The following is a 14,160-nucleotide window of genomic DNA, read 5'->3' on the forward strand; positions in this document are numbered from 1 at the left end:
TCAACACACCTTGCAGAACAACCTAACATACCCACACCGACACAAACCCTTCCCCCACACCCAGAGCCGACACAGCCCTTCATGCCCTGAAAAACACACACAGTAGGTAATATATCACACACAATACCATCTGACACTGACAGCACGACATGCACTCAGAATAAAAAGAAAAAAAAAACAGAGAACCTCCTGACAAAAGGCAATAAAATCAAACCCTACACAGTTGAACACAGCCTGAGAAAACAAGACGCACCCTGACACACTTCAACACTTCTTCCACCCTCTCCAGTTGTTAATGAAGCTTAATGAGGCTCGTAATGAAGAGATAGGATCGACGCAAGTACACAGCGTCTTCTGATGGACAGGTGACTTGTTTATACAGGGAAAGGTGGAACTATAAATTGGGAACTGTGTTGATTATTACTAGTGTGTGTGTGTGTGTGTGTGTGTGTGTGTGTGTGTGTGTGTGTGTGTGTGTGTGTGTGTGTGTGTGTGTGTGTGTGTGTGTGTGTGTGTGTGTAGGTGGCTGTCTAGGGAATATTCTTCTTAGTTTTTCTTTTTTCTTTTGATTACTAATGTTTCTCAAAGTATTACTTGTTTTATTGCTGTTGCCGCATCTATTGTTGATTTTGTTGTTTTTGCTGTTGCTGTTGTTGTTGTTATTATTGTTTTAGTTGTTATCATTATTATCACTACTTTTACTACTACTACTACTACTACTACTACTACTACTACTACTACTATTACTACTACTACTACTATTACATCAGCTACTACTATTACATCAGCTACTATTAGTACCATTACAACTACCACCACGACTCCTACTATCATTTTCATCATAATATTACTGTCACTCTTCCTGAGTCAGTCACACCTCCCACAACCTCCCAATAATGCTTCCCTCACATCATCAATCACTCAGCAACTCCATGACTCACTCCCTTCTTTATTCACTCCTACCAATATTTATTCGCTCCTTCCTTTCGTCACCCACTCACTCACCAGTCATCACTTACACACTCTCTCTCTCTCTCTCTCTCTTTCTCTCACCCCATCACTCACTCACCTCCAAACACTTGTAAGCTTCACATATTTCAACTTTCACAAATCATTACCACCTCCACCGTCACTTATACACAGACATCCATGCACGCACACACGCACACACACGCACACATGTACACATTATGCATAAAAGAAAAATTATCAAACTGTCCTGTCCCCAAAAAGGAATGATTAAATAAAGCATGGACTAAACGTGTGTGGTAATGTTTAAGCTGAGAAGGTGTCGCCAGCCGAGGCCAAAACGCTAGGTCACTATTCTACAAGACTTTCCACTTATGCTTTCAGGTGATGAGAAATTTCCAGTACCATTTCGGCGACCAATGTTTATTTTAGTTCGCCCGTTTTGGTTTTTCCGTCTATATATTTGATGGCTTTGTGATCATTTAACTTGAAGAAATTTAGTGTCTCAGGATCCCTTGTTTTATTATTATTTTGAAAATGTGAGAAATGTCCTATACCATTTCAGCAACCAGTCTTTTTGTTACTTAGCTTGTTTTGCGTTTTTTTTTTTTTTTTCTTTGTGTTCATTTAACGTGTAGAAATTTAGTGTCTCAAGATCGTCTTTCTTTATTGTGTTTATTATATTGAAAAAGTGAAAAATGTGCAGTACCATTTCGGCGACCAATATTTATGTTAGTTCGTCTGCTTTTTTTTTTTTTTTTTCCTGTCTATATTTGATGGCTTTGTGTCCATTTAACGTGTAGAATATTAGTGTCATATGGTCTTTTTTTCCTTATTTTTCCATTGTGTTTATCATTTTGAAAAGGTGAGAAGTGTTCAGCATTATTTTCTGAGTTAATGTTTATGTTAGTTCGTCTGGTTTGTTTTTTTCCGTCTATACATTTGTTGGCTTCGTGTTTATCTATTTGCAATCATGCAAAAATCAAATAGTTATAAAATTTAGCGTTCCAAAGCTCATTTTATACTTTTTATTTTCCTATCGATATCTGTAATGTAGCTGTGTTAATTAATATCTGTACATAAAATCACGTGTCATATCAGGAATTAGCATCAAAATGTAAATGTTTAAATTGAGAATGTGCTGATGATATTCTAAGATCAATCTTTATGTGGCTTCGATGCTTTGATTTTTCCTCCATTACTGTGACGGAGGTGCATTAGTGTCAGCTTGAGGTGAAGATTAAACACGTGTCCTATAAATTCCAGCATCTCATGTCTACCTCGTGATTGTGCTAATGATATTCTATGACCAATGTTTATGTGGCTTTAACGCTTTGATTTTCCTCCATAACTGTGACGGAGGTGTATTCATGTCAGCTTGAGGTGAAGATAAAACACGTGTCCTGTAAATTCCAGCGTCTCATGTCTGTCTCGTAGTAAATAATCTAGTTTTTAACAGAATATAAAGTATCTGTTACTCTATTATCATGACGAGTTTGTATCGATATCAGTACACATTGAGGAAAAAGAAGTAATTTTTAACGCCTTAAGTTTTTTTTTTTTTTTTGTATAACTTCTAATAATCTTCTGCAACTAACGGATAGGTAATATAACTTCACTTGTTTTGACTTTCTCTCCCTGCAAGTGTGACAACGTTGTGTTAATGTGTATACATAAATTGGTGATGCAAAGGGTATATATTTCTTACTTCAATACCTTAAGTCCGTCTCGTGTTGTAAGTCAGCTTTCAGACATACTCATTGACTGGTTCCTAAATTCACAGTAATTAATATTCTTGTTTATGAATGTTTTCAAACGCAATATATTCAACCAGGAAAAGACAATTATTATGAGATAGTTTGCATAATAGTATTAGCATTTGACACCAACCCCGCTTGTGTCTGTGGGTGGCCCGGTGAACAGCAGGTGAACAAGTGAACAGGTGGAAAAGAATGAAGAATGTGTGGTTTATGAATCATACACACACACACACACACACACACACACACACACACACACACACACACACACACACACACACACACCACATCGCGTGACTCTCAACATCCGAGATAGCAAATGATAACCTATTGACACCTGATTCCACGGCTGTCTCTGAAGTGTTTGGAGATTCGATTCTCCTTGCAAGACAGCGTGTTCTTCCTCCATAAACTCCTGGATCCTGTGGCCGCGTCCTGGAGGTGCTGGCGGAGGTCTGGTTGTCTAGTGATCTACAAACGGGGAAGGCGCCGAAGGAGTGACTGTACCACCACTATCCTGTGTTATCTTGCTTCGTGCGGTGATAAAGAGAGAGTGTGAGGGATGTGGTACTCAAATATGTTGGTTCTTCGCTATGATTCGCTCGACAGGGATGGATGGAGGTACGGTGAGATGAGGGGACACACACACACACACACACACACACACACACACACACACACACACACACACACACACACACACACACACACACACACACACACACACACACACACACACACACAGGTAGAGGTGCGTGTTCCCGTAGCGGTGATGGATGAAGCACTGTCAATACAAGGTGCCATTCTTGCGATATCCTCCGTCCCACTGTCCACTCCACTTATCAGCAGCTGTCGCCTCTTGCCTCACGCCCCGCTCGTCACCCGCACGCTGGTCTTCCCCTCCGCTACCTACAGACTCCCCACGTGTTCCCTGACTCCCCACACCTGCTCCCTGATGCGCCTCTTACAGGTAAGAGCAGGTGTTATGAGTGTACACGTGAAAGTACGGTAAATATTCACCACTTCTCCCTCCCGCTGCGAGTGTGTCAGGCAGAGGCGCGAGTAAGGGTGGGATTATCCGGTACTCAGAGGCGGGGCGGGGCAGGGCAGGGCGGGGCGGGGCGGTAATGGGTGCTTGACTTTACCGTTCCTCTCCACTAACATTCTCTTATGCAAATGTTATACCTGGTCGCTAAAGAACACCCAGAACGCCCGCCACGCCTGCCGCGCCAGCCGCCCCACCGTTCCGCAGCCCACCCTTCCCCTCAGGAGGCACACACGCTTGTTAGGATTATAAAGACGCCGCTCCAGATTCTTTCTTACTCATCGTCCAGCCGCCGACAGCAGCGGTGACCAGTGCTTATGTTAGTGTAGTTGTTTTGATCTTTGCCTTCTATACATTTAGTGAGGTTGCATAAAATTATATTAAAGATTTAAAGTCTTAAGGTCTGTTTTCTTGTCGAGATCGTAACTGTCTCGTCAGTAAGATGCGAACATGGAAGAAGAACAACATCGCGTGACACACTGGCAAACTAAACAGCGGCAGCAATGTAAAGAAAGAGAAAGAAATGAGGAGAGGTAGTAATGAGCACAGAGAAGCTACAAAAGTGAAAAAAAGACATAACAAGGACAGAGCAACAACACTGGTGAAGAATGAACACGAGAAGAGCTGGCAACATAAGGGAGGAGAGAACATACAACACAAGACAACAGTGGCATCAACACTCACTACTCCATGACGAGCACCAGCTCCGTCTCGGTCCGGAACACTTCCTTCAGCTGCACGGTGCGCTGCGCCTGTCGCAGCAGCGCGCACACGCCCACCTCGTGCAGGATGTCCGAGGTGCAGTCGGCGCCGAGACGCCATCGGGACGAGAACTTTGCCGCGAACTCTTCTCCAGTGATGCGATGGCGGCAGTGGTAGACCACGGCGAACTGGCCCCTGCGGGAGACGGAAGGAGGGAGGGTTAGGAAGGGAGGCACGGCTGGGTGTGGGTTTGAGTAATGAGGTGCAGGTGACATCCAAGGAGTGAAGATGATGCAGGATCCTGGAAGTGTGTGTGTGTGTGTGTGTGTGTGTGTGTGTGTGTGTGTGTGTGTAGAACCAATACGAGTAACGGGGAGATGGCCACACACACACACACACACACACACACACACACACACACACACACACACACACACACACACACACACACACACACACACACACTCGTCCTGTAACTCGCCCCTGACGTTTATCGCCTCCCAGGCTAGTGCGGTGCGATGCGTTGTGGGGCGGGGCTGGGGACCCTCCCTCGGTACCCTGAAGGAAGTGCATTAAGGGAGAGCATTATGGCGGCCCTAAAGACGCTAATGGGCGCGCTGCGAGGCGTGTCCAAAGCTTGCTGAAAGGAAGACTAAACACTATGTAAAATGTAAATAAAGACGGCTCATAGATTTGCAGATGCATAATAAAGAACATGACTCAGATTGGAACACACGTGGAGAATATCAATAAGATAAAGATGTATGCAAGGAACAAATTCACTTCAACGAATAAGGAAGGAGATGAGTGAAATATAGATAAGGATTGATGAGTTGAGCACCAGAATGAGTAATTAATCTGGCTATTTCTCCACTTTACTTTGCGATTCTCCTTTGCATTTTATGTTCTTCCTCCTTGGTTGTGGCTCCGTCTCTACTCCACATCGCCACTCTTCTGTTACAAACTCAAACTCGTTGCATCTTACTTCACTTTATTTCATTATTCTTCTTCTTCCTTCTCCTCCTCCTCCTCCTCCTCCTCCTCCTCCTCCTCCTCTCCTCTCCTCTAACTGTTCTCATATTTTCTTCTTTATTCCATCTCTCTCCTCTATCTGTTCTCATATTTTCCTCTTCCTCCTCCTCCTCCTCCTCCTCCTCCTCCTCCTCCTCCTCCTCCTCCTCCTCCTCCTCCTCCTCCTCCTCCTCTTCTTCTCCAATCCATTAATTTACCTCTCTTAGTATGTCTTCCTTGTTTCTTTTCCTTCTCTTCTTTTTCCTCCTTTACTAGTTTTTCTCAACTCCTTTTTCTTTCCTTCATCATTTGATTTATCTTCTTTACTTTTTCCTTCTTTAACTTTTCTCCCTTACTCTTTCATTGCTCTCTTTTCCGCCTTTGTTTTATATTTCTTCCTTTTTCTTCTTATTTGCATTGTTACCTTGAGCCATTCCTAGTTTCGTCCTTCCATCCTCTCTCCCTTGCCTTCCGTGTTTCTCATCCTTCAAGTCTCCCTCCCTCACTCCCTCACTCTCCCTTCCTTGTCCCCTCCGTCTCTCCCTTTCCACATCCATATGGTCACCAACACTCCCGTAATGACAACAGCAAACACGTAAAAATATTGAACAAACACTCAATTACCTATCGACTTAAAGGATCTAAACCCTTTTCAATTGCGACTCGTTATTCATTCACCATTCGACTGTAAGAAAAGGGAAGATGAAAACGCGAAAGGGAAATATGTTAGGAGTGTGTTTATCGCATCTACCTGTGGCATTATCGGCTTACCTGACGGCTGTGCGTGACATTGATTGACTGTGGCTCACCTGTTGCACCTCAGAAAGTTTTATTACAGGTGTATTGAGCAGCGAGGCAGGTGTGGCGTGAATGGAAAGGTGATGATAGTTGTATGGTGAAAGGAGGAGTGTGATGTGGTTTCTAGATGGTTGTGAGAAAGTGGTGGTGAATGTATGAGTGTGGTGATGGGAGTTGGTGAAAGCTGGCATGGTTAAGAGAAAGACAGTGATAGAATTATAGTGAGATAAATTAAAAAAAAAAAAAGGGAAAGGAGAGTAAAAATGATAATGATTGACTTACAAAATAGATAAAACAACAGTTGACGATTATGATCACGACATCCAGCCAGAAAAAAAAAATAGTATGTAGTGAAAAGGGCTCAAAATTAGGGCAAAACAGGTGATTGTTAGATTAGAGAAAAAAAAAAGGGGAAAAGAAAGTAAAAATGATATTGATTAACTTACAAAACATGTGATTGTGAGTTTAAAAATAAATAAAAAGGGGAAAGAAGAGTAAAAATGATAATGGTTAACTTACAAAACAGGTGATTGTGAGTTTAAAAATAAATGAAAAGGGAAAGAACAGTAAAAATGATAATGGTTAACTTACAAAACAGGTGATTGTGAGTTTAAGAATAAATAAAAAGGGAAAGGAGAGCAAAAATAAAGATGGTTAACTTACAAAACAGATGATTGTGCCTTTGAAAATATAAAAGAAGGAGAGGCGAGTGAAAATAATGATAGATCACTTACAAAACAGGTAATTGAGAAAGTCTATTAGTGTCGTGGAAAAATTGCAGGGATAGAATGATATAAAGAGAGAACACACGAAGTAAAATTTTTCAAGGAGGAGGTTTCAAGACACTTATCTGCGTAATCTATGACCTCCCAGACGTCTTTTTTGGAGAACGGCACCTTAGTGGGTCTTTTTTTCAACATTTTCTTGCCCTTGACCATAAGAAAATGTACAGTGCAGTGAAAGAAGTCAGAGAAAAGATGTTTACAAATATTTCCCAAGGTATCATCCTCCTTTCTTCCCGCCACACACTTCACCAACGCCTCTCTTTACGCTTCATCCCACTCGTTCCTCATCCCTGCCCGTTCCCTGCCTCGTGCCCCCCATCCACACCCAGGCTGCGTCCCAGAAAGGCCTATCACCAAAGGATTAGAGAAGCTTAAAAGTCCCTCGCCACGCATCACTCTGTCACTCAAGACCTCGAGATACGTAAAGATGAGAAACTACCTGATGAAACCCAAATAGTCACTCCTCCTCCTCCTCCTCCTCCTCCTCCTCCTCCTCTCTTCTTGACGTCTATTACCCAGGATGATAAGCCACCAGGTATCTTTATACGTGATTAAGGTGTGTTGTTCCTCCCTCTTCCTCTCTCTCTCCCTCTCCCTTCCTCTCTCTCTACCTCTCTCTCCCCACATTGAAGCGAAGACTCATGATGCCGCCTGACTGACTGGGACGCGATGATTGACACTCGAGAGGTGACAGGGAGCGATTACAGAAGAAAGCCACGTGGGTGAAGGGACGCTGTTAAGGAGATTATGACAGGTTGACAAAGGGCGTTTATTAAGGGGATACACACATTAATTCTTCACGTTAAGCAGGAAATGTTATCAAGGAGTCATGTTTAAGTAGATAGTTTGAAGTTAAAGAGGAAATCGCTTTTCTTTCTTTTTTTAGGCATTTTTTAGTTTTTTTTTTTTTTTTTTTTTTACTGTGGTGATGAAAATGTTGTGATCTCAGTTTATTGTTTTCTTTTTTCAATAATTTGTAGTTTTTTTTCGTATCTATTTTGTTTTGTCTTTTATTTATTCTTTTCATTTTTTTTTTTTTTTACTGTGGTGATGAAAATGTTGGAATCTCAGTTTTTTTCGTATTCCGGCGTTAGTGATGAGTGTTGAGTGTTGGTGGTGAGTGGTGGTGATGCGCAGTGAGTGGTGGTAGTGAGCGATAGTAGTTTGTGGTGGCAGTGATGGTGTCATAGTGGTGTGGTGGGGGTGATGCGTGTTAGTGATAGTTGGTGGTGGTGAAGTTATGTTGTTGTGGGTGGTGGTGATAGTGATGAAGTAGTGGTGATGAATATAGTAGTAGTGGATGGCGGAGTGGTGGTGGTGGTGGTGGTGGTGGTGGTAATGTGGTGATGCAAGGGAAGGTATTGACGCATCATTTCACTGCCATCTTTACTGACCACTACTACTACTACTACTATTACTATTACTACTACTATACCCAACATCGCCTTTATCTCATTATAAATAGTAATGACGTGTGTGTGTGTGTGTGTGTGTGTGTGTGTGTGTGTGTGTGTGTGTGTGTGTGTGTGTGTGTGTGTGTGTGTGTGTGTGTGTGTGTGAGGTACGTACCATAAACAAGAATAACCTAATGACACGCGTATTCTTCCACACATAAACAACGCAAGAAGCCTCAAGGAAGGAAGTATTTAATTCACCTAAGCACCAATTCGTCATAATAAACAGCTTGTAATTACACGGCTGCCTTTGTCGGACGTGTAATCACCGCCAAGTTAGTGGAATATATTGCACGCGACTCTCCCTGGGATGAGTTAAAACTGAAACTGAAGAGAAAGCCTTGAGTCGCATAGTAAAGAGAGAAGACCTCCTCCATATATGCGATTCACTTTAACGTGGTTTCTTTTATACGCGGGAAATATAATGAGACTTTTCAAAGCATAATAAGGAGACTTAGTAAAGAGACAACTCGATCTTATTATTAGTGGTTGGTTTACCACGTTTTAGTTTCATGTTGTCCTTCTTTACAATTTAAAGCTTAACGTGGTTACTTTCAACGCACAATAAGGAGATTTAATAAAGAGACAGGTAGTTCTTATTCTTAGTATTTGGTTTAGTACGCTTTAGTTTCATGTTGTCCTTTACAATTTAAAGGAGAGTGGATCCATGTGTGCTTTGGGGTTCGAGCGGTCTCCAAGCGCACGGGTTCGAATCCTGTCCACAGTCTTTACTTTTTTTCTTTTATTTATTTATTTATTTATTTATCTACTTATGTGTCTATATTCTAATTTCTGATGGAAAGCCAAATACTTAATCCTTTTCCTAGTCATGAGTTAAAAAGACACCAATATTTTTTTTATTCACGCTTGATTTGATGAATGCAGTTTCTTGTAACGTGGATTATCTAATGGGACTTTTTTTATCTATCTATCTTTATATTTATCTACCGATCTATCTATCTATCTATTTACCTATTTGTTTTACGCAGCGCTGAATGTTTAATCCTATTCTTGAGTATGAAAGTTAAAAATCAGCACATCCTTTTACAAGATTTGCTTAACATGGCTTATAATTAGACGTTTCAACAGGTCACTAAATATCTATACTCATCATTCTGTAAAGAGGAGTTCAGAATATACACAACACACACACACACACACACACACACACACACACACACACACACACACACACACACACACACACACACTCTCTCTCTCTCTCTCTCTCTGTCTGTCTCTCTTTCCTTTCTTTCCTATACACGATTCGCCTAACGTGGGGCTCTTCTATCGTGTGTTATTTACCGAGGCTCTTTTTTACCGCGTCGTGCAATAGATAATCCATTCCCGGCGGTGCTAAAGATGAGATTTTTACGAGGTACCTTCGCGCCTTCCCGCCGTCACCGCTCAGCTTCCCCGATCATTACACGTTAATCAGTTTCGCCTTAAGGGATATTCAAGCACCAGTCGTTAGTGTGAATAAAGTATGTGTGTGTTTTTCTTCCTGTTTTTGCGCGCGCCTCCCGTCACGACCAAGCCATCAGCGGCGTACCCTCGGCTTCCTAATAAACTAAAGGTGTCAACTTTCACACGTCACAAGTCTTGTCAAGAATAAAGTAGCTGCATTTTTCATTTTGACTTCTCGTTGTTCTCTCTCTCTCTCTCTCTCTCTCTCTCTCTCTCTCTCTCTCTCTCTCTCTCTCAAGCAGCATCAGTTATTTCAGTCTCCTTCTAGAGAATCACGTTAATCTCTTCTCCTTTCACCTTAGTTACTATTCCCGAGCGGCGTGCAATCCTAAATTAACACTTGGCGACTGCTATATACAGGCAAACCTTAATGACTTTTTTCCTTTACTTTTGTGGCCACTTTCATCACACTTTTCCCGCTTCGTTTTTAGGGAGCGGCTGGCGTTAATTATCATGCTGGTGCAAAACGTCCCAGTTGTTTCCTGACAGGCTTAAACGTCGGTGAAAAATGTGACTTCTCCATGCACACGTCGCTACTGCAGGAAAGGCGTGGCTTGGAAACGATCTCCTGCTACCCCATCCTCTTCCCCTGCCTGTTCCCCTTCCCCTGGTCACCGTGAGGAATATGCCTTTCTCTCATACCTTGCCAGTACTTTTATTTATATTTCATACCGACAAGCTTTCTTCTCGTTCCTTTTCTATTGAGATTATAACTTTCTTTTTTTTTTGTAATCGTCTGCATACACTTTCCACATACCACTGTAATACTACCTTACCTGTATCTTTACCTCACCTTTGGCTCTCACAAGCTCATTCCTCCCTTCTACCTTAAAAATAACACTTCTAAATACCTTTCACAAACTCTTCTTGTATATGTATTTTCCTTGCTTTATAGAGTCACTTCTTTCAAACTACCAGACACATTGCTCTCCACTGTGATCTTCAAACTACTACTTATTTTTGTAATCTGAATAATTTCCATAACCTGATACTTGTAACCTTACCAGCACACCCTGTCACTACCTACACGTCCCTCACACTGTCTCACATCATCCCTTCATCCCTGTAAACACCTCCACAAACTCCCTACTTGTAGACCGTAGATATGACAGTAGCACTCTCCTTCCTGTATACTTTCGCTGCCATAACTCACCATTTATTTTTCCTTGTATATTATAGTCTTTAGGTCCTATGGAAGCTACGGTTTAAAGGATCACCTAACCTTTACAAATTGTGTATATAAACGTACGGTGTAATAGCATGAAGGCCAATAGAAAATCAATCAATCAATCAATCCTCACGTAAACCTCACGTACTCCCTGCCATCTTACCCTGTCAATTACTCCTTATACTTTGCCAAACATTTTTATCATTATCACCGTGTCAGTAGCATCTTACCTCCTCTACACCCTATACTTGTACCTTGCCATCTTACCCTGCCAACTATGCCTTCTCTCACTTTCCCACGCTGTCAGTACCACTTAAACGCCTCTCACTTCCTCTCACTTCCTCTTACCTGGCAGTTTGTTTCTCTGTACCCCAACCACTCCTTCAGTAGGACCTGGTGGCGGCTCACACTCGTACTCTCTCACTCTGGTCCGTATTCAGAAACGCTTTGCTCTCTCACCACGACTGTTTTCCAAGGCCACAGAGGTGATTAGCGGGGTTTTAAGAGTGTTTTTCCAGTCAATAATGTGGAAATCTTGTCACTCTGCCTCTAGAACCATTAAAAACACCTAAAAAAGTCGTGTAACTTCAAATAAAGCCTTTTAAAATAGTGGAGGTGAAGCACAGAAAAGTTTGAGAATACGAGCCTCTCTCTCTCTCTCTCTCTCTCTCTCTCTCTCTCTCTCTCTCTCTCCCGTGTCAGGCACTAATATGATGCAAATGAATCCAGGTTGTTACCGAGATGTATTAAGATGAAGTGTTGGTGCGCAGTTCATTAACGGAGTCCTGAAATTATTCCATAGAAGGCATTGCACCTCATCACTGCGCGGGAGATTATTGTTAAAACTCTCACCCCTACGAGTATCACCTATGATGCAAATACCCATGCAGTGAAGCCCTAATGTCCTCCTGCAGCGAGTAAACACTATACTGATCTCCCTCGCCTGTTTGTGGGGTGTAATTCGCTAAATCTCCTCAGAATCACCTTCCGAAAAAAGAGATTGTTTGTTGCCCAGATCCTTATGAGGCGAAGGTCGTGCTGGTGGTGGTGGTGGTGGTGGTGGTGGTAGAGGACAACGCCATCTATAGACAGTGGTTGTCCCTCGATTCCTTATTGGTGTCACTGCAATATGGCGGCCTCGCAGATGTCAGGAAAAGGATATCTCAGTGTTCATCAAGTCATTAAGAAATCATACCAGACTGTTGCTATTAGGTCTCCCTCTCACATCCACTTTTTTGCTGTATTTCTTATCTCCAGATTCTCACTAGTTGTTTCTTCCGGGCGCGTGTAGGCAGAGGTGGCGATGGTGGTGGTGGTGGTGGTGTTGCAATTTGTGCTGTATCTAGGGTACAGTGTGGTTTGCTCACTTGTTTCTAGCTCTCACCTCACCATCTCGACACTCACTCAGCCACTCACTCTCTCTCTCTCTCTCTCTCTCTCTCTCTCTCTCTCTCTCTCTCTCTCTCTCTCTCTCTCTCACTCCGTTACTGAGCTTTTTGTCCACTGCAAGAACACATTTACTTAGCACGCCTTTCACCTCACCCAGAAAGAATGAATGGTTAACGAACTGTCCATCAAAAACCTCCTCGACTGTAATTTGCGCAAGTCTTCAGAAACGACTTGCTCTCTCACCACGACTATTTCCAAGGGCCATACAGATGATTACTCGGAATCTCAAAACTATTCCTTCTCTTAATTAAGTAGAAATCTTGTTAATCTGCCACTAGAATCGTAAGCACATCCTCATAAAATAACACGTGAAGCTTCAATTAAGGAGATGTGGACCACGAATGTCTTGGAATAATCTCCTTACATGTCTACGTGGGAACCTGAGATGACAAACCAAGAGCCTTAGATTCCGAGAGACTCAAGAGACGGAACCCAGAGACCAGAGAAACCAAGAGACGAGACCGTGACTTAAAAGAAACGGAGAGGCGAAATGTGAGAGAAATTAGAGACAAGACTAGAGCGAGAGAAATTACACCGAGATACGAGATACGAGATGATTCAAGGCAAGACCCGAGAAAAGAGGACGGAATACGATACAATGGAAGACATTTGAGAGACGAGACCTCAATAATAATAATAATAATAATGATAATAATAATGATAATAATAATAATAATAATAATAATAATAATAATAATAATAATAATAATAGGAGAGAAGAAAGCAGTGAGAGAATAAGCCACAGAATACAATATCCTGAGAGAGAGAGAGAGAGAGAGAGAGAGAGAGAGAGAGAGAGAGAGAGAGAGAGAGAGAGAGAGAGAGAGAGAGAGAGAGAGAGAGAGAGAGAGAGAGAGAGAGAGAGAGAAAGAGAAAGTCAAACCTCCCGAAATAAGACAATCAATAAAACCAAAATGGAACTGAATACAAACTCAAATCGACTTGAGAATATAAAAAAAAATTAATAAACGACATAAATAACAACGATAATTACACAACAATTACCTCTGACTACATCACCTAACGACGTGTTCTCTTTCACATTAACTCATTCCAACCTTACATTTAAAGCAGCGATTATTAGCAGGCGTGTTTTTATTTTCTTTCAGTATTTTTTAAGGCTTAGTTAATTCAGCAGCGCACTTAGCAGTCGATCTTATCAGGGCAGGAGGATTAGCAAGACTCTAATGGTGAAGGTGAAGCATAATTTATCATCCAACCCGAAAATACTGCAAACAAAAAGGATCCAGTTACAATTTTTATGATACGAGCTTCCTTATTATCTTTATCATTATTATTCATATCAGAAGCGATGGTGGTGGTGGTGGTGGTGGTGGTGGTGGTGGTGGTAGTAGTAGTAGTCGTAGTAGTAGTTTATATTAGTGTCTTATTTTTGGCAGCTTTGTTATCTTAATTGTCATCATTATTCTCAACGCTGGAAGAATTAATAGTGTTGGTAGTAGTAGTAGTAGTAGTAGTAGTAGTAGTAGTAGTAGTAGTAGTAGTAGTAGTAGTAGTAGTAGTAGTAGTAGTAGTAGTAGTAGTAGTAGTA

General features: G+C 41.8%; 1 protein-coding gene across 1 annotated transcript in view; it reads right to left on the reverse strand.

Moving 5' to 3' along the window:
- LOC123513734 overlaps window positions 1-14,160 on the reverse strand; it is a 305,953-nt gene that overhangs the window by 38,914 nt on the left and 252,879 nt on the right. Inside the window, exon 2 of the mRNA XM_045271124.1 lies at window positions 4,459-4,671. Within this exon, the coding sequence (XP_045127059.1) occupies window positions 4,459-4,671 (213 nt within the window). The remainder of the gene's footprint in view (window positions 1-4,458; window positions 4,672-14,160) is intronic.

The sequence above is a fragment of the Portunus trituberculatus genome, chromosome 36 (assembly GCF_017591435.1).
Source record: "Portunus trituberculatus isolate SZX2019 chromosome 36, ASM1759143v1, whole genome shotgun sequence".
NCBI classification, from domain to species: Eukaryota; Metazoa; Arthropoda; class Malacostraca; order Decapoda; family Portunidae; genus Portunus; species Portunus trituberculatus.